The sequence below is a fragment of the Ascaphus truei genome, chromosome 3 (assembly GCF_040206685.1).
Source record: "Ascaphus truei isolate aAscTru1 chromosome 3, aAscTru1.hap1, whole genome shotgun sequence".
NCBI classification, from domain to species: Eukaryota; Metazoa; Chordata; class Amphibia; order Anura; family Ascaphidae; genus Ascaphus; species Ascaphus truei.
Window position 1 is genome coordinate 57,234,763 of NC_134485.1, and position 21,119 is coordinate 57,255,881.

Below are 21,119 nucleotides of genomic sequence, written 5' to 3' on the forward strand. Positions count from 1 at the left end.
AGTGCCCTTAAACCGGGATATGCCTGTAATGGTGTTTCTTTATTTTATTGCACAATCTTATATTAAAAAAAAAGGGGGGGGGGGGGGCAAAGATGGCTTATTGGTGCTCAAAAGTGCATGGGGCATAAGAGATGCAACAAGTAAAGCATGTAGAAAAAAACTAGAGCATAGCTCTCATATCTGTGCTTATTAGAGTGAGCCAAAAGATCAATAATGGCAATATTGCATTTCAAATTATCCTTCTTTTCAGATGATCCTTATTTGTGAACTTGATAATAAACAAGGTTTCAACAGTAGACACAGGTTTGTTTCAAATTGAGGTGTTGCTTGTGTAACCAGTCTAATGATGTATCCAATAAAAGGGAGGGGCGACAAAGTTTGATACCAGTGTAATGGGATGACCGAAGTGTCCTCAGTAAGGGAACAGCCTGACCCCACAACTAGGATAATATAGAAGTCACTCCCCTGGTACTAGACTAGTACACAACTTACAACATGCAGCAAAATGCAAGTATGCACCTTGAGATGAAAGTACTCACAGCAACCTGTAACCAGCGTGTGACTGCTCCAGTCCGAATCAGCAGAGGAGTGTCCCAGGAGGGAGAGTGCTAGTAATTCACTGCTCGTTGAACCACGTAAACATGTCGGTGGCTGGATCAAAAAGTAAGTAAAACTATATACTTTATTAAGTCATCCGATAACAAAAAACTCACAGAGAGTGAGAGAAACCTCTAACGCTGAGTTCCCGCTGGTGCTGAGCGCGCTCATGCTTAGAGCATGAGCGCCGGGTGTCCTGCAACTTACGGGGGGGAGGAGGGGGGGCGTATTGCGGTCTATCGAGCGAGTGGGAAAGTTTAAAAAATGTGTTTACTAAAGCGCCGAGCGTGTGTGCCCGCGCATTTGCGCGCATCGCCTGAGCGGGAACATATATGTATATACATGTATATATGTAATGTAACCGCGCCAAGCTCAGCGAGCTCAGCGCCAGCAGGGGCTCAGCCTTACGCGTTTCGTTAGCCCTTTGTCAAGGGCTCTCTTTGACAAATGACTGACAAGCCTGAAACGCGTTAGAGGTTTCTCTCACTCTCTGTGAGTTTTTTGTTATTGGATGACTTAATAAAGTATATAGTTTTACTTACTTTTTGATCCAGCCACCGACATGTTTTCTTGGTTCAACGAGCAGTGAATTACTAGCACTCTCCCTCCTTGGACATTCCTCTGCTGAAGTAAAACATGTATCATGAGCATTTATAAACATAAACATTCATCTCAAGTCCAAGGTGTCACTCTTTGGTATCAGCAGCGTGTAAAAAAAGCAGTAGTACCTTATTGTTATGTATGTCCAAGGTCCAGGCACAACACCTACGGGAGCTATAATAGTGAGGTGGAGCCGTTCCCACTCGTGAAAGCGAACACTACCGCTCCTTGTATTATGCCTCCTTTTTGTGATGATCCATTAACCACCCTGTTTATTCAGTCCCGCACTTGGTCTTCTTTCGTTGGCCTTTGCTGCTGTGCACTGTTTATCTTTTCTACTTCAACTCTCAGAATCTTGTATAACTTCAGTATACTATTGCTATATAGTAGGGCAGGAGTGGCCATCTCCAGTCCTCAAGGGCCACCTACAGGCCGAGTGTTCAGCATATCCCTGCTTCAACACAGGTGGCGTAGTCAGACTGAGCGACTGATAGAGGCACCTGTGCTGCAGCAGGGATATACTGAAAACCTTACCTGGTGGTGGCCCCATGACTGAAGTTGGCACCCCTCTAGTAGGGACTCCTGTTTATTATTTTTGGACCTGCCACTTTACTCGTGTCTCCTAATATGCACAACATGTCCCTATAAAACATTAACACTTGCAACCACCACTTCATTATCACCTCACGAAGTATCCAAATCTTACCTGAAAACGTACATCTTCTAATAAGGTTTTAAGTTGCATTCCCATTATTACCCCTATTTATAAGTCTCCCTTCTGCACAGAATCTATTTCATACTTTTCTCTTTTTAACAGTGTACAATACTACTAAAAGCCATGCTGAAATATAATCAGAAGGACTTTGATAGTGCTGTAAAGCCTCTGTTACGCTTTTTAGGGAGAGAATACATACATTGTTAGCGTCACACGCCTAATATGCTTAGCAGTGTTCTTTCATTAGGCGTTCGTCCACTCTCCACCCACATTGTTAGATTTAGATCTGTAATACTAGATAGAGGGTGCAGTAGTGATTTAGTAATAGTGCCAGTATGGGGCAGCTGATCTAAATAGATCCCTGTAAAGTATTGGAAGAAAATTTGGGTATTTTATTAAATCGGTTATATTTTGTTCAATTTACCGTCTCGAATCTGCTTATTTGTTCAGTGCAGGAGTCTACAGTGCGTTGTATTGGCAAACTTGTATATTTTGTTGTATACTGTACTTTGAATGCATTCCATACCCGTCCAGTGCAAAATAGATACGATTTATATCAATATCTTTTCATATAATATCCTATACTACATTGAATAGCTTTGGGAACATGCCATTCTTGTAATATTCACTAGCATGTTACACCCTCATTTCTATGATGACTATTACTGCTGTTTATATACCATACACGGGTTTCTGGAGGGGTGGGCCATAACTCTTTAACGGCACTGCAGGTTAAGCTGCGGTGCACTACTTTAAAACGGACATCAAAGCAAAGAAAATAACCAGCACTGGGAAGGATATGTTGGTTCTTACCCCGTACTGTGCTTTGAAAAGCCGTAATGACCTATGGGCTTGGCATTTCCTGGCCATTAATGCATATGCTGGAAGAGGTTTTACCTCCGGCCTTTAACTAGTTGGGGATGTTAAAGCTGTGAACAATCGCTGCCTGGAAGTTTGTATTATAAATAGTTTGCACGTTTTCAATAGTGTCCTGTTTATCTGTTTATCAGCCTGCATTTATTAAGCGTTGCTACAGATGAAGTGTGTGATGTTGTTCCCCCAGATATCACAATACATCCCATTTATAAAGCAGAATATACAGAGTTTCCATAGGATGCAGTGACAGTACAGAATACTGCATCACAACATATGCCGAAGTTCTTGTGACGTAGCACTCTCGCTGTCTGTAATACTGCCACGGCTGCTTTTGTCGGCCAAGGAAACCACAGCCATCAGAAGAAAATGTCGACTCTCATGGGCTTGACTGCGAGAATTTCTAATTTATTCAGATCAACGTTTCGGTCCCAATCACTGGACTTGTTTCTACATAAATTGGAAATTAACATAGTCCACGAGAGTGCCTTCCTTTGACTCAACATTTTCTTCTATGACAACATATACCACCATAATGCACCAGAGGGGCCAATGGTGCCGGCTACACTGTATGCTGTATGCCATTAAACATCTGGATCTGAAAGACGCCTTGCCCGGTTACATTAATGGGCCAATAGGTATCTTCCAGCATTAAAAGCGACCTTATGGAATAGCACATTTTTGTAAGTATGTGCCATCTAATATAAGTTATAGTGCTGCTGCCTCGTGTTCTTTATTGGTTAGAGTAGTAAGCATTTATCAGTAGACTATATGCAATGTATTGTGTTTTTGTCCCCTAGATATTAAACACAGGCGGATACCAATTTTGTTTTTTGCTAACAAGATGGATCTCCGAGACTCTCTGTCATCTGTAAAAGTCTCTCAGTTGCTGTGCTTGGAAACCATCAAAGATAAGCCATGGCATATTTGGTACGTATTTTCCATTCTTTTGAAGTGTCCATGTGTGCACAATGAGGTTTTTTTGTTGGCTTGAGTTGCCCCCAGTTCTGTACATAGCAGGTACGATCAGCAGACATGTTCAGACAAGATCAATATTATCATTGTATAGCAGTTCAAGAAACACCCGTGCTCCGCCTATAGTTTTAGGGCGGTGCAAGGCAGGTAACTGGAATAAAGTGTAAGGCGCAAAGATCACTGCTATATTTGCACGGAAGGTCCCACAGTGGGTGTAGTTAACTGTCGCATTAGTCTTTAATAATCACAAAATTTAAACATTTCAATCATTCTTGTTAAAACCATAGTGTGTAATTAAGAAAGTTAAAAGTATGGTACAGTATTTGGAACAGCAAGTGTATAGTGAGTCAATAGAGGGTATATGGATACCTTAATAGTCGCTCAATAATAATGCGACCAGCCCAATCAATGATAATATACCAGCTAGTGTACATATAGATAACAAGGGAACCATATAATTCAATGTCCTCTGTATTAATTCTGCTACTAATTGTACTTGCAGTTGAAAGAGCCCCAGCATTTAATACTTCCAGCAATAAAATGTTGTGCAGTCTCTAGGCTTTCAATTCATCTCATAGTGACAAATGTTTTGTAATAGTAGCAGGTTATTAGTGACTTAAGGTATCCATATACAGTACTCTCTATTAACTCGCTATACACTGGCTATTGCAAATACTTGGCTTTTAATGATTTCTTATTTACACACTATGGATTTAACTAGAATTATTCAAATGTAGTTATTATTTTGTGATGATTAAAGTGACAGTTCTATATTATACACCCACTGTGGGACCTTGAGTGCAGAAATGTGATCTTTTCTCATTACAATTGTAATTTTCCAACATGATGATTACCGTGCAATGGGTTCTTGAAACTGCACATTTACTTGCTATAATAAAAGTATGAAAGAATAGTATGTATATCTTTATTTCTATAGCGCCATCAATGTACATAGCGCTTTACAGCAGTAAAACACGACATAGTAGGAATAAGCGCTTCATACATAAAAGTAACATTAGGAAAAGGAGTTCTTGCCCATTAAGAATTTACAATCTAAGTGGCAAGCAGAGAGAACTTAAGGAGACATTAGGAGGGTGTTATGGGAAGTGCGTCTGCAAGGGGTCAAGGTCAGTGCATATGAGATGTATAGTATCAGTCAACAGAGCTACCCAAATGCTTAATTAAAGAGGTGTACTTTAAGATGGCCCATAACGGTGGAGAGAGAGGTTTCCAGTTGGATATTGAGGGGAAGGGCATTCCAGAGCTGTGGGGCAGTGAGAGAGGTTTTAGTCGGGAGCAGGCTTTAGATACATAAGGGGTAGACAGAAGACCTCCTTGAGCAGAACCCAAGAGTTGGGCAGGTGTGTACCAAGATATAAGGAGGGGCAGAGGAGTATAGCCATAAAAGAGGTGAATTTTGTAAGTAATACAGGATTTAATAGGAAGCCAGGATTGGGATTTCAGCAGGAAAAACACTGAGACAGATTTAGGAGAGCGTAAAGTGATTCCAGCGTTTTAGGATAGAATGTAAGGGGGACAGATGAGAAGCAGGAAGGCCGGACAGTAGGTTACAATAGTTGAGACTGGAGAGGATGCGGGCCTGTGTTGGAGTTCTAGCAGTAGAGTCAAATTTGAATGGGATGGAGGAGTCTAATGTGACACATAGGCAGAGTGCTTATGGTACTGCGTGTATGATAGTTCTGCCAACAGTAATGTAGAAGGGGCAGATGGGCCAGACCTAGGAGAAAGTATGAGCAGCTCCGGCATTGCCATGTTACGTTTGAGTCGGCAGAGGGTTATTATAGACATTCAGAGACTTTGGTCTGTACGGCAGGTGTAATGTCAGAGGTTGAAAGGTAAAATTGTGTCATCAGCATAGAGGTGATATAGGAACCCAAGAGAATGTGGTATGGTCACCTAGAGCAGCGGTGAGCAAAGTGGGGGGCGCGACCCCCAGGGGGGGCGGGAGATTGTGCTGGGGGGGCACGGGCAGTTGCAGAGGCCCCGCGCTCTTTTCCCCAGGCATTTCAAGGAAATGCCGGGGGATCGCGTGAGGCCCCTGCAACTGTTTACTTACCGGGATTCAGCCGTCTGTGTTGCGTCGCCATGGCAACGCGCCGTCAATAGACGCCGCGGCACCATGTGACCTGACGTCACACGCCCACGCAGCGTCATCTGACGCGGATGAAGGTAGGCAGGGGGGCGCGAGAGCCGGGGGCAGAGGGACAGGGGGGCGCAGCACAAAAAGTTTGCGCTCCCCTGACCTAGAGTGTGTGAAGAGAGGAGGTTCCAAGACAGACCCCTAGGGTACGCCCACAGAGGGATCGGAGGAGGGAAGTGCAGGTTATGAAAAAGTTCTTCCTGTAACTCCTTTGCCGCTATAATGGCCTGCAGCAATACAGTTATGCAATACATTGCATGCAGCTAAATGGTTTTAGAAGAACCTCTTCATTAGGTAATTTTACTTACTCTATCCCTATATTATTACACTGCAACTGTTAGAAAATTCCAACTATACTATGTATATGTAAAATGGACAGCTCTATTTGATCTTTTAGTGTACATGGTACAAATAAATTGAGTTTGAGGAGCGGAACTGATTATCCAACTGTGTTGTACTTTGGAGGTAACCCCACTAGCCTTCCAGTAATTTACCCCAACAAATCCTCTGGTGTACTTCTGATGGCCTCATGACCAGTTGTGTGTAATGCTATGTTTCTCAGAAATCATTTCTTGGGGTACTCCCAAATAATATTATCAGATTTACACACTCAAATATAGATGTCATGACAGAAGTAATCCTATGTCCTGCAATCTGAAAAATTGGGCGTTTCTCGTGGTTATTATGACAAGGATTACACAAAGTATTATACCATTCAGAATTTAGATACAACATGTAGGCTCCTCAAAATGGTCTGGATATCCCTAATGAATTGATGGCTAGCACCGAATACCAATCAATAAGCTTGAGTTAGCATAAGTATGTTAGGTGTATTTAAAAAAAAAAAATAGTGACTGTATTCAGCCCTTTTCCAGCTGTCCCAAAAACGAGAATACAGTACATTTTAAAATGCGTTCTGGACAAGTTACTCAATTATCTGAGGAGACTTCTCCCTGAACACAGCACTTTACACCTAAGATCAGCCTTCAGACGCCTGCTTGCGGTTTCAAGGTTCAATAAAGAAACTGTTTTTGTAGCAGTAATATATTTAATGCTGTTATCACAATATTCTGGATCCGGGGCAAAGTTGATAACGAGGTAACTACATTTTGATTTATTCTTAAAAAAATAAAAATGAAACAAAAAACAAGATTATTTTGTGTTAAGGACAACAACAAAAAACTAGTACTGTACTGGGGAAAAAAAGCAAGAGCCGGAAAGCAACCAGTATTTCATTTTGATGGGCAGTGGAGCATGTGAAATGCTTACTCCTTCATAAATTACCTGCATTTTCCTATGATTGCATATATAAATGCTTAACATAGCCCATAAAATAGTTAGTGCAATTTTGTATTATTCATTTGTATTTTTTCGTTTATTTCAGAACTACTTAAAATACTGCGATGTGCTCTACTGGTCACATGTTGCTAATCGCTGAGATTATGCAATCTTGTTGTCCCACCAATTTTTGTTTTTAATATTTTGTGTTAATCTTTTCTTTACACTTTAAAATATTACACCTAGAAATCACTTTGTTTATGATTAAGACAAGAATTCTAGATATTGGACTCTAGAATCTGAATAACCAGTACAACCCCCAGTGACCTGCTGTAGTTACTGTAAACTGTAATTATTTACAATATGTTTAAACAGTCATTTATCTTGACTATTTTTCCATTTGTTTCAGTGCAAGTGATGGACATAAAGGAGAGGGACTTCAAGAAGGTGTAGATTGGCTGCAGGGTAAGATAGATTGCACATTCATTTCACTGTTGGTGTTTTAATTTATCATTTTTTTATTATTTTCTTTTTCTTCCATTCTTTCATTTTTATTCTTTTCATTTGTATTGTTTCCATTTCTACTGCTACCAGATCAAATTACACAGTAAGTACAATAACTGCCTCTCGCTTAATCCGCATACTAGGTAAAGAGCATGGGATTTCCTGGCTGTTTGTGACATTTAAATCCTTCTTTGCATAAGTGTTTATTTGTTTCTACAGTCACTTATTTAATCAGTTCCACGGTAATGGCACCAGGAATGTACAGGTTAGATTAGTTCCCATGGCTGCCTAACTGTTTTGCACACGCACAAGTCCTACATTGCTTAATCTTAACACAATTTAGTAGGAAGGATGTTTCAGTGACTTACTTACCTTGGCACTTTATTATGAATCAGAAGATGTTCTCTGTCAGACGTCGCTTTACCTACTTTTACTATTCTAGCTAAAAAGGTATCCTCTTGTCTATTCCTCTGAGCCCACTTCTGGGCATTGGTGGGATCCGCATATATATAAATATTATATACGGAGGAAGTGTATCCTACCTCTCCACCCAGAGTCCTGCCTATAATAGTTAGGGCACACAAGCCCACCCTGGTTCCTCCCAAGTTTTAATGATCTACAAGATTTGTGAAATGGTATTTTGAGTGCACTTCCTAAAATGATTTCTGTTTCCCATGGTAGGGTCTCTTAAAACTTTGTGTGGCATTTGAAACAACCGTTGCTAAAAATCTTCATCCCATTTTCATACAGTAAGGTCAAAACAATCATGAAAATACATTATCCAAAGCGTTTCAGGATTTGCAAAGTTATGCGTCTCTGATGCCCTGCCCTTATTGGAACGATCAAACTGACTATAAATTGTAATGTGACTTGTGACTTAATTTATGTGACTTGTTTCATTGAGTACAACAATTTAAATCTTGCGTTTTGGGTGAAGGTTTTTTTTTTTTATTACTAGACTACGCAATACACAAAAACACCACCAGATGTCAGAAATGACACACTGTTTGTTCACACAAATACTGTACATGTGATTTATATTTATTTTATAACATCTGACATCGTTGAGATTAGGAAGTACATACAGCATCATTACTTTTAAAAATGTAGTAACTATCTAGAGCGAGACCTCTGGAAGCTGCACATTGTATAGTTTACAATGGATGCTGGAATAAATAATATAATATGTTGTAGTTCTAGTAAGCCCCTGATCTTTGAATCCCTCACAACTAAATTAGGTAGACACTATACCATTCATTTAAGCTGCGCTTATAGTGCCGGCGACGCGGTGTCGCTCCAAAACAATTGACAAAATTTGGAAGCGGGTTAAAATGTGATTTTTTTACAGACTGTCGACCAAATGTGACTAATCAGCGACCCCGTCGCTAGTGACGTCGCTGAAAGTTAAATTATAACTTTTGTGGGTGACATCATCGGTCGCCGTCGCCAGCACTATAAGCGCAGCCTAAGACTCTTCCTGGGGCATCCAACCCTAGTCCTCAAGGGCCACCAACACAGCAACCGAGCCACCTGTGCTGAAGCTGGGATATCCTTAACATCCAACGTGCTGGTTGCCCTTGAGGACTGGATTTGGCCACCCGTGGCCTATACCATTTGTTTAGGTGCTCAAAGTACTTGTTTTGCCTGTTACAAATCCAAGAGACACCATTGAAGACTATTCCTTTAGTTTGCAGTGATATTTCGATATATAGTGAAACGGTTAATGTGCATTACATAATGGCCTTTTTTGCTTCTAATCCTTGGCGTAGTGAATCAGTTGCAACCAAGTGTTGGAAAAGTTTCCTGGGTTAAAGGGCGAGCAACTTTTTGGTTTGCACTTTTGCCTCTCCGCCTATGCTGTGTGGGCAGCTCCCCAAAGGCCTAGCTTCCTATTTCAGATATTTTCCAGCATTTCCTAAACTGATGTCAGACGGTTGCAATTACATCGTACGTGGGTGGAGAATTTTTTAATTTGTCACCCATTATAACTCTGACCTGCAAATAGAGCAAAGGAACATGCTAAATGTGGGCATTTTCTAGAAACCATTCAGCCCACCCTTTATATATGTTTCTAAAGCGGTTTAAGAATATTGAGTATTATCATGATAAATACAGGATGCATCTTTCTATTGGTTATCTAGGGTGCACATATCATTATAAATACAGAAGCCTTTTGTCCCTCCTATCGAATCCTGTTTTATGAAGTGCTTGGTAAAAGAAACTAATACATTTATTAATGGGGTTTTTTAATCTCTCTATCTTGCTATCTCTCTCTCTCTCTCTATCTATATCTCTCTCTATATATATATATCTCTCTCTATATCTCTCTCTATATCTAAATCCCTTGTCCTTATATTGTTCATGTGTTAAATAAAGCAGCATCACAGGTTTCATCCACAGAAAGCCATTATATACATATATGCATAGCTCCCCTGTCACAGCATACTTTAGCTCTACTACTCACACCTGGAAGTAGCCTGCTTTTAATGGATGCCGGGAGAGTGTCCACAAATATGATTTCGTGTGAGCAGCAGCGTTCATGAGTTTGCTGTGACAGGGAAGCTATTCAGAATCTGGGTTAGTTCAGTGCTAGAGCTGCACCCTGAATAGCAGCTTGTGGGTTCTCATCCTGTTGGGACTGACACTAGTACCCCCTTCATCACAAGGGGCCCTGGGCTTGTCAGTATAGGTCTTGTGTATATCTCGTAGGCGGCGTGTGGTATGAGTCATTTAAATATACTAAGCAAATACAATTGACATATCTCCCAGGTATCTAAGGTGTGCTCCTTTTTGGGCACAGGATTTTCTCTATATGTTTGAAGGGATAGATAGATAGCCCTCTACTAAAATATTCCTCCCGCCCTTATTTAACAGTGCTCTCTGAATCTGCCCCATAGGATCTGAGAGCATTGAAAGCCAGGCTCAAAACTATATAGAGGCCTTCAGTAGCTGTCTTAATAAAAGAGAGCTATGGGAACCTCGCTCAAACTCTAGTATAAATAATTGATTTTGGTCGCGTGCTGCCAGGGATAATTAGACAAAAGGGATGTGTGTGTAGAGAACACACAGAAAGATCCCCACTAAGGCGCACCGCAGGCCTGAGTGATATTCAATCCTGAGTGATATTCAATCCTGGTCCTGAAATGCGCTAGACAAACAACATATATAATTTTATTGAAATCCTATATAAAAGCGTTAAAATCATAAAGCTCCTAGTGTCACTAGATTGCCTAGGCTCTGAGTATAGCCAAAATGGTTACCCAGAGTAATACTTCAGTACCTCTAGTGGTATTCTCCTGTTCACTGTTTATCCTCCTCTTGGATAGATGCTCGGGTGAGGTATTAATATACCTTTATAAGGACCCTATATTGATAAGAGGAGTGTGAGCTCAGTGATAGGTGCTAAATGTGTGTATATCTGCTAGATCTCTCTTCTAATTCTTGAGGGTGGATATACACAGTCACTGGCAAGGGGAATTGGTGATTAGTATGCTAATACTTTCATGTTGGCAGCGTACAGTAATTCCTTATAATTGGACATATATACTTGCGAACACCTAAATGTTGTAAATACGTCTATTGTAGCCTATATGCAGATTGCATCCGTATACTGACGCAGCCAATATGGTTATACAGACAAAAATTTAGTGTTATCCGATAAGGATATTGCCTGTAGTGGCTAGTACTTATGTTGTATCTAGTACAAGTGTCCTTTGATTATATCCACTGGCACTTTATTAGTTCCGTTAGATTGTGCTTTCAGCTGGAGTTCCTGTGTTGGAATATTTTTATTCCTATACACAGAGGTGAATGAGTGCATATTAGAGTGACACTATATATACCAAGCAGTGGATAGTGGCTGCTTCATGCTTCAAATAGTACTCTTTATTGGTGAGACAGATGTTCATCTATTGATATCTAGGTTACTGCTGTAGCATCAGTGTAGCCTCTGTATTGGTGCCTATAGTAGTTGATCTATGATCGTAGTGCTTTGTTTGGCAATTGTATCTTCACGTGCTCTCGCGGTGTGTCATTTGTTTAGACGTGTGGCTTAATCACATAGTAGTGGCGTCCGCAAGATGCAGTTACCAATAAACAGACCGGCATCCTTTTTCAGAGAAAATACACATATGGTCAGAGGCTTTTATGTGTCAGCAGTTGACACTTGGAAAGCCAGGCTGAGTTGCAGTAAGTGTAAGGTGTTCATGTTTTGGTGAGCATGTCGCTGCTATAACATAAAAGCAGCCTCTGTATTAGTGCTTGTAGTGATAGTGTCAACCGGTCTTAATACTTTATTTTGTACTAATATCTTCTGTCATCTGGCGGTGTACCATTTGTCTGGACCCGCAGCTGGGTTACGTGATATTCGCCGTCCGCACGACACAGCTATCAGTGAAAAGACCAGCCCGCTCACACAGAGACTAAAGATGTACCCTCTGCATGGACGCGCGGCTTGATCACAAGATAGTAGCCGCCCGTGAAATACCGCCCCAGAGAAAAGACCGGTGAAGGAACCAGCGCACTTGTACAGAGACTGTGTACAAGTATTAACTGAAGATTGTTACTCGTTGGACACTAGGAGAACATTATGCGATGTACCATAGCATATTAAAACCCGACGTGACGTCCGTTTCGTCGCCTATTGCGACTTCATCTGGGGTGGGCGTAGCCGCGTCTCAGTCGGCCCCTTTATACGTGTGTGTAGTCATAGCAACTTGGAGACGCTATTTCTGAAGTGCTATGGTGGTGGTGGCGCAGGTGTACTGCAGGTTGCAGTGTTGGTAAAAGAAAAGCGCAGGTTTCAGACCAGGGTGATATGCTAACAGTATTATGATACTGGTATTGAAACCAGATAGCCCTTCCTAGCCTGAAGTGTCTAGTGAAGCTTAGTAAAAGAGTATGTTGCTTTCTTTAATTGGCTAAGTGAGTCTACATGATGTATATATTATTATCTATGGTGAAGTGATGATGATATTCCTAAAGGGCCATTAATACACATACACAGATATATACAGTGTCTACTGATGGTTATATTCAAGTAGTTGATAAAAAATCATCACAGGCACTGTTTTAACACCTATTGATGATAATATGTTTATGTCTATAAAAAAGGTGTATAGACAAAACCTTCATTGAGGCCCACTGGATACTGTGTATTCAATAAATAAATCCATCTCGCCTCACACTGTAACAATTTCTTATCCCAATTGCCTTTTCTGATGTTTGTCGCAATATGGTCAATTCCCTGGAAAGTAAGGGTACTGCTGTCTCCGTCATGTACATGGCGTACATGTCTGGATACTGGGGTGTCAGTTGCATTGCGAATAGAGCCCAGATGTTCTAGGACTCTTTTACGCAATTCCCGCGTTGTTTTGCCCACATACTTCAGGCCACAGGAGCAGGTGATTAAATAAATTACTCCCGTGGTTTTACAGTTGATGAAGGTTTTGATGGGGTATGTCTTAGTTTTTTGTGTATTCGTAAAGGTGGCGCCCTCTCTCATTGACTCGCAGGCCTTACATTGATGGCACTTGAAAAAGCCTTTCATGGACAGCCAAGTTTTCTGTTTTTTATTTCTAGTAAAGTGGCTATGCACCAGATGGTCCTTGATGTTACTGGATCTTCTCCATACAACTGACGGATGTGGTTTCAGGACTTTTTTCAAATCCTCGTCACTGGTAAGTATTGGCCAATGTTTTTGGAGTATCCGGTTGATGTCAAACCATTGACCATTGTATGTACTGATGCAGCGTATCTCCTTGGTGTTTTCAACTTTGGCTTTGTCCCTGAGAAGGGTTTCTCTGGGGGTGTTTAGTGCTCTGCGATAGGCCTTTTTTAGTTGGTTATTAGAGTAACCACGTGCCAAGAAATTGCTTTTCATTTCTTCTGCTTGTTTTTTAAAAGTTTCTATATCTGAGCAATTTCTTCTTATTCGGAGGTATTGTCCAGTTGGAATGCCTCGAATAAGGGATTGTGGGTGATGGCTGTCAGCCAGGAGGTAACTATTTGTAGATGTCGCCTTTTTATAATTGCAGGTGGACAGATAGCCCTCTTCGGTTTTTGTGATGGTAAGATCCAAGAATGTAATGCTTGAATTGCTGACCTCTGAGGTTAGTCTCAGGTTATGGTTGTTGGAGTTCAGGAGACCTAAAAAGGTATCAAGTTCCTGTTTACTCCCCTTCCAGAGTAGCATGATGTCATCTGTGTACCGAAGCCAGATGTCAATGTGATTGGTATATTGTTCCATGGCCTCTGAAAATACGCTAACCTCTTCCCACCATCCTAGGTAGAGGTTAGCGTATGAGGGAGCACATGTTGTGCCCATGGCTGTCCCCTGCGTTTGCAGATAATATTTGCAATTAAAAAGAAAATAGTTATGTTCCAAAATAAATTGAAGGAGAGATAGTACAAAGTCATTGTGTTCTGTATACAACAGACTCCTTGTCGATAAAAAATGTTTCAGAGCCCATAGGCCTATGTCGTGTTGAATACTCGTATAGAGTGATTCAACATCGAAGCTAACTAGAAGTGTTTCTTTGCCTACTTCTATGCCTTCCAGATGTTTCAGTACGTCCTTGGTGTCTTGGACGTACGAGGGAAGACTCGTAACGAAATTCCTTAGGACCTGATCAACATATTTGCTGGAGTTCTCTGTCAAGGACCCAATCCCCGATACTATAGGGCGGCCTGGAGGTTTGGTGCTATTCTTGTGTATTTTTGGTATACTGTAAAAGGTGGCTATCACTGGATTGTTCTGCGTCATAAAGTCTTTTTCTTGTTTAGAAATGACCTTCTTATCCAAACCATGTGCTAGAATGGTTTCCAGTTTCTTTTGAAAGATTTCTGTGGGGTCTCGTTCAAGGACTTTGTAGCATCGTTTGTCCCCCAGAAGTCTCAGATTTTCTGCCACGTATTGTTCTGTGTCCAAAAGTATAAGATTGCCACCTTTGTCCGCCGGTTTGATGGTGATATTTTCATGATCTTTGAGTTCCTTTAGGGCCTTCTGTTCTTTTGATGTTAGATTATTTTTACCCTTTGTAATATTCAGTTCTTCTAGATCTTGTGTTACTAGTTTAACGAAAGTTGCTACGTTAGAGCACGATTCTTGGTGTGGAGTAAAACGACTTTGTGGCCTCAATGATGTATGTGGGCCATCTCCTGGGTTTTTTTCGGAGTCTTCTAACAGGCCCACCAAGTTCTGCAGATGTTCATGATCTTGTGTGGGCACTGGTTCTTCATGTAGACCCGTATATCTTTGTCGTTCTCTACGTTTAAAGTGCTTATGCAGTAGCATCTTTCTAGCAAACAGGTTTATGTCCTTGACAGTTTCAAAGAGATCGAAGGTACCCTATCTGCCTCCCAATCGTTAAAATCCATTGCTCTGGAAAGGAAGCCTGCCATCTCGTTGATGGATAGTGATACTGCGTAAAGTGTATATGCAGTGAAGTGAGCTGAGGTGAAAAACGGGTAAAGATGGAGAGGAAGAGGAGGCTGGTCGCATCACAGGAGGCCAAGGAGAAGGAGATAAGATATACGAGAGAGACACAAGAACAAAACAGAGTCATTAATCTGTCCAAACTCAGCCTTACTAAAGATCAACTAAAGGTACTAAGTAAAGGCCTATCCTTTGTCCCCAAGGGTACCTTCGATATCTTTGAAACCGTCAAGGACATAAACCTGTTTGCTAGAAAGATGCTACTGCATAAGCACTTTAAACGTAGAGAACGACAAAGATATACGGGTCTACATGAAGAACCAGTGCCCACACAAGATCATGAACATCTGCAGAACTTGGTGGGCCTGTTAGAAGACTCCGAAAAAAAAACAGGAGATGGCCCACATACATCATTGAGGCCACAAAGTCGTTTTACTCCACACCAAGAATCGTGCTCTAACGTAGCAACTTTCGTTAAACTAGTAACACAAGATCTGGAAGAACTGAATATTACAAAGGGTAAAAATAATCTAACATCAAAAGAACAGAAGGCCCTAAAGGAACTCAAAGATCATGAAAATATCACCATCAAACCGGCGGACAAAGGTGGCAATCTTATACTTTTGGACACAGAACAATACGTGGCAGAAAATCTGAGACTTCTGGGGGACAAACGATGCTACAAAGTCCTTGAACGAGACCCCACAGAAATCTTTCAAAAGAAACTGGAAACCATTCTAGCACATGGTTTGGATAAGAAGGTCATTTCTAAACAAGAAAAAGACTTTATGACGCAGAACAACCCAGTGATAGCCACCTTTTACAGTATACCAAAAATACACAAGAATAGCACCAAACCTCCAGGCCGCCCCATAGTATCGGGGATTGGGTCCTTGACAGAGAACTCCAGCAAATATGTTGATCAGGTCCTAAGGAATTTCGTTACGAGTCTTCCCTCATACGTCCAAGACACCAAGGACGTACTGAAACATCTGGAAGGCATAGAAGTAGGCAAAGAAACACTTCTAGTCAGCTTCGATGTTGAATCACTCTATACGAGTATTCAACACGACATAGGCCTATGGGCTCTGAAACATTTTTTATCGACAAGGAGTCTGTTGTATACAGAACACAATGACTTTGTACTATCTCTCCTTCAATTTATTTTGGAACATAACTATTTTCTTTTTAATTGCAAATATTATCTGCAAACGCAGGGGACAGCCATGGGCACAACATGTGCTCCCTCATACGCTAACCTCTACCTAGGATGGTGGGAAGAGGTTAGCGTATTTTCAGAGGCCATGGAACAATATACCAATCACCTTGACATCTGGCTTCGGTACACAGATGACATCATGCTACTCTGGAAGGGGAGTAAACAGGAACTTGATACCTTTTTTAGGTCTCCTGAACTCCAACAACCATAACCTGAGACTAACCTCAGAGGTCAGCAATTCAAGCATTACATTCTTGGATCTTACCATCACAAAAACCGAAGAGGGCTATCTGTCCACCTACAATTATAAAAAGGCGACATCTACAAATAGTTACCTCCTGGCTGACAGCCATCACCCACAATCCCTTATTCGAGGCATTCCAACTGGACAATACCTCCGAATAAGAAGAATTTGCTCAGATATAGAAACTTTTAAAAAAACAAGCAGAAGAAATGAAAAGCAATTTCTTGGCACGTGGTTACTCTAATAACCAACTAAAAAAGGCCTATCGCAGAGCACTAAACACCCCCAGAGAAACCCTTCTCAGGGACAAAGCCAAAGTTGAAAACACCAAGGAGATACGCTGCATCAGTACATGCAATGGTCAATGGTTTGACATCAACCGGATACTCCAAAAACATTGGCCAATACTTACCAGTGACGAGGATTTGAAAAAAGTCCTGAAACCACATCCGTCAGTTGTATGGAGAAGATCCAGTAACATCAAGGACCATCTGGTGCATAGCCACTTTACTAGAAATAAAAAACAGAAAACTTGGCTGTCCATGAAAGGCTTTTTCAAGTGCCATCAATGTAAGGCCTGCGAGTCAATGAGAGAGGGCGCTACCTTTACGAATACACAAAAAACTAAGACATACCCCATCAAAACCTTCATCAACTGTAAAACCACGGGAGTAATTTATTTAATCACCTGCTCCTGTGGCCTGAAGTATGTGGGCAAAACAACGCGGGAATTGCGTAAAAGAGTCCTAGAACATCTGGGCTCTATTCGCAATGCAACTGACACCCCAGTATCCAGACATGTACGCCATGTACATGACGGAGACAGCAGTACCCTTACTTTCCAGGGAATTGACCATATTGCGACAAACATCAGAAAAGGCAATTGGGATAAGAAATTGTTACAGTGTGAGGCGAGATGGATTTATTTATTGAATACACAGTATCCAGTGGGCCTCAATGAAGGTTTTGTCTATACACCTTTTTTATAGACATAAACATATTATCATCAATAGGTGTTAAAACAGTGCCTGTGATGATTTTTTATCAACTACTTGAATATAACCATCAGTAGACACTGTATATATCTGTGTATGTGTATTAATGGCCCTTTAGGAATATCATCATCACTTCACCATAGATAATAATATATACATCATGTAGACTCACTTAGCCAATTAAAGAAAGCAACATACTCTTTTACTAAGCTTCACTAGACACTTCAGGCTAGGAAGGGCTATCTGGTTTCAATACCAGTATCATAATACTGTTAGCATATCACCCTGGTCTGAAACCTGCGCTTTTCTTTTACCAACACTGCAACCTGCAGTACACCTGCGCCACCACCACCATAGCACTTCAGAAATAGCTTCTCCAAGTTGCTATGACTACACACACGTATAAAGGGGCCGACTGAGACGCGGCTACGCCCACCCCAGATGAAGTCGCAATAGGCGACGAAACGGACGTCACGTCGGGTTTTAATATGCTATGGTACATCGCATAATGTTCTCCTAGTGTCCAACGAGTAACAATCCTCAGTTAATACTTGTACACAGTCTCTGTACAAGTGCGCTGGTTCCTTCACCGGTCTTTTCTCTGGGGCGGTATTTCGCGGGCGGCTACTATCTTGTGATCAAGCCGCGCGTCCATGCAGAGGGTACATCTTTAGTCTCTGTGTGAGCGGGCTGGTCTTTTCACTGATAGCTGTGTCGTGCGGACGGCGAATATCACGTAACCCAGCTGCGGGTCCAGACAAATGGTACACCGCCAGATGACAGAAGATATTAGTACAAAATAAAGTATTAAGACCGGTTGACACTATCACTACAAGCACTAATACAGAGGCTGCTTTTATGTTATAGCAGCGACATGCTCACCAAAACATGAACACCTTACACTTACTGCAACTCAGCCTGGCTTTCCAAGTGTCAACTGCTGACACATAAAAGCCTCTGACCATATGTGTATTTTCTCTGAAAAAGGATGCCGGTCTGTTTATTGGTAACTGCATCTTGCGGACGCCACTACTATGTGATTAAGCCACACGTCTAAACAAATGACACACCGCGAGAGCACGTGAAGATACAATTGCCAAACAAAGCACTACGATCATAGATCAACTACTATAGGCACCAATACAGAGGCTACACTGATGCTACAGCAGTAACCTAGATATCAATAGATGAACATCTGTCTCACCAATAAAGAGTACTATTTGAAGCATGAAGCAGCCACTATCCACTGCTTGGTATATATAGTGTCACTCTAATACGCACTCATTCACCTCTGTGTATAGGAATAAAAATATTCCAACACAGGAACTCCAGCTGAAAGCACAATCTAACGGAACTAATAAAGTGCCAGTGGATATAATCAAAGGACACTTGTACTAGATACAACATAAGTACTAGCCACTACAGGCAATATCCTTATCGGATAACACTAAATTTTTGTCTGTATAACCATATTGGCTGCGTCAGTATACGGATGCAATCTGCATATAGGCTACAATAGACGTATTTACAACATTTAGGTGTTCGCAAGTATATATGTCCAATTATAAGGAATTACTGTACGCTGCCAACATGAAAGTATTAGCATACTAATCACCAATTCCCCTTGCCAGTGACTGTGTATATCCACCCTCAAGAATTAGAAGAGAGATCTAGCAGATATACACACATTTAGCACCTATCACTGAGCTCACACTCCTCTTATCAATATAGGGTCCTTATAAAGGTATATTAATACCTCACCCGAGCATCTATCCAAGAGGAGGATAAACAGTGAACAGGAGAATACCACTAGAGGTACTGAAGTATTACCCTGGGTAACCATTTTGGCTATACTCAGAGCCTAGGCACTCTAGTGACACTAGGAGCTTTATGATTTTAACGCTTTTATATAGGATTTCAATAAAATTATATATGTTGTTTGTCTAGCGCATTTCAGGACCAGGATTTAATATCACTCAGGCCTGCGGTGCGCCTTAGTGGGGATCTTTCTGTGTGTTCTCTACACACACATCCCTTTTAATAAAAGAGAGGAATTTAGAATGAGTCACTAATTATTAAACTATAAAACAATACTAATCACGAATAGAGATCTTGCGAAGAGACATTTGCGGTGCGGTTTTAAAGGGGCAGTCTTTACTGTACCTTTCTTTTTGCATCCTGGATACATTACAGCATCAATCCTTCTTTATTATAAATCTTCCAGTAGTTTTTTGTTACAGAAATGAGTGGAGAGTTATTATGCATTATGAATAATTAGAGTTGCCCTTATATGAAAAATACTTTGACTCCGTCATGATCACTTACATCTTCAGAATCGCTGCAGCATCCTACATACGAACAAACAAAAACATTATGCGTTGTATATTTTGTGATTGGTAAATTTAAACCTAAAAGTATAGCACAATAACAAAATTCATTTTTAAGGTACCTCAACTTGTGAAGCAAATGGTCACAAAAAAAGCCTTGCACAGCTGTGGGGTTTACTTGCTGAGTAAAACTACACCTTTTGAAGTATTTGGAATCTTAATGGTTGTCTCATCTTCATAGCAAAGAGTAACTTTGCTTAGGTTTGTTTAGGTTCTGTGCCGTGAATTAATTCATTAATGCGTGAATGCAGAAAAGAGGAAGGGACAGATCTGAGGAAGAAGGGGAAAATATAGAGGTTTTTAGACCTAAATTAAATTAGTAAGAAGTATTTTTCACCTGGGAAGGGGGGGGGAGGGGAGGGAAGAGCCAATAAACAAGCACACTTTCTGTTCATATTTGTGGCCTGCTTCTTACTTTTGGTACTTACAGTAGTATAAGCTGTCACTTAATTGTGTTAACCTGTATTTCAAGAAAAAAAATCAAGTACACCTTATATTATTTATCCTAAATATTATGGTGCTAACAACATTTTATTGTTACCAACAGATCAAATCCAAGCAATGAAGACCTAAGAAGATGATGGAGTGCACCCTATCATTATCCACGGAGGAGGACCAAACGATGTGCAAATTAGTTTAGTCATTGACTTTAATAGTTTTAAAAGGATCAACATGGCTCGCTCATTTTATTTAGATACTCAGGTACATTTTTGTAAAAAAAAAAAAAAGAAACAAAATAGTGGAGGCTAAGATCCAATTAAAACAAATATTTAGCATCAGCATTTATTTTCTGTACTTTGTGTGAGTTTATATTCCTCCACTCTGTAAATACATATGTAGCTGTTTGCATTTTAACTTATTAAATTATTTACTTTTACCTTCAAAGTAACATATCCCAAAATAATATTTTGTAATGTTTTACATGTGGAATACTGTATAAAAGGGATGGGTTGAGGGATGACTGCAGGGTACAATAGGAAACCGTGTGCTGATATTTAAATAACGTTGATTGCTTTTTATTATAGCAATACCTGTATTTCTGTCAATAAAAATGTGTAAAACTCCTGTGGTTTGTTTTTTGTTTTTAATAGTGTAGCACTGTTTCTCCCTCCCCTCTGAGAGATTACACAGCCTAT

General features: G+C 40.7%; 1 protein-coding gene across 2 annotated transcripts in view; it reads left to right on the plus strand.

Annotated features, from left to right (window-relative positions):
• ARL6 (ARF like GTPase 6) overlaps window positions 1-21,048 on the plus strand; it is a 37,065-nt gene extending 16,017 nt beyond the window's left edge. For both annotated transcript variants that reach the window (XM_075594046.1, XM_075594045.1), the window contains exons 7-9: window positions 3,586-3,715; window positions 7,609-7,664; window positions 20,531-21,048. In XM_075594046.1, coding sequence (XP_075450161.1) covers window positions 3,586-3,715; window positions 7,609-7,664; window positions 20,531-20,556 — 212 coding nt within the window. In that variant the 3' untranslated portion in view covers window positions 20,557-21,048. The remainder of the gene's footprint in view (window positions 1-3,585; window positions 3,716-7,608; window positions 7,665-20,530) is intronic.
• The last annotated feature ends 71 nt before the right edge of the window (window positions 21,049-21,119 follow it).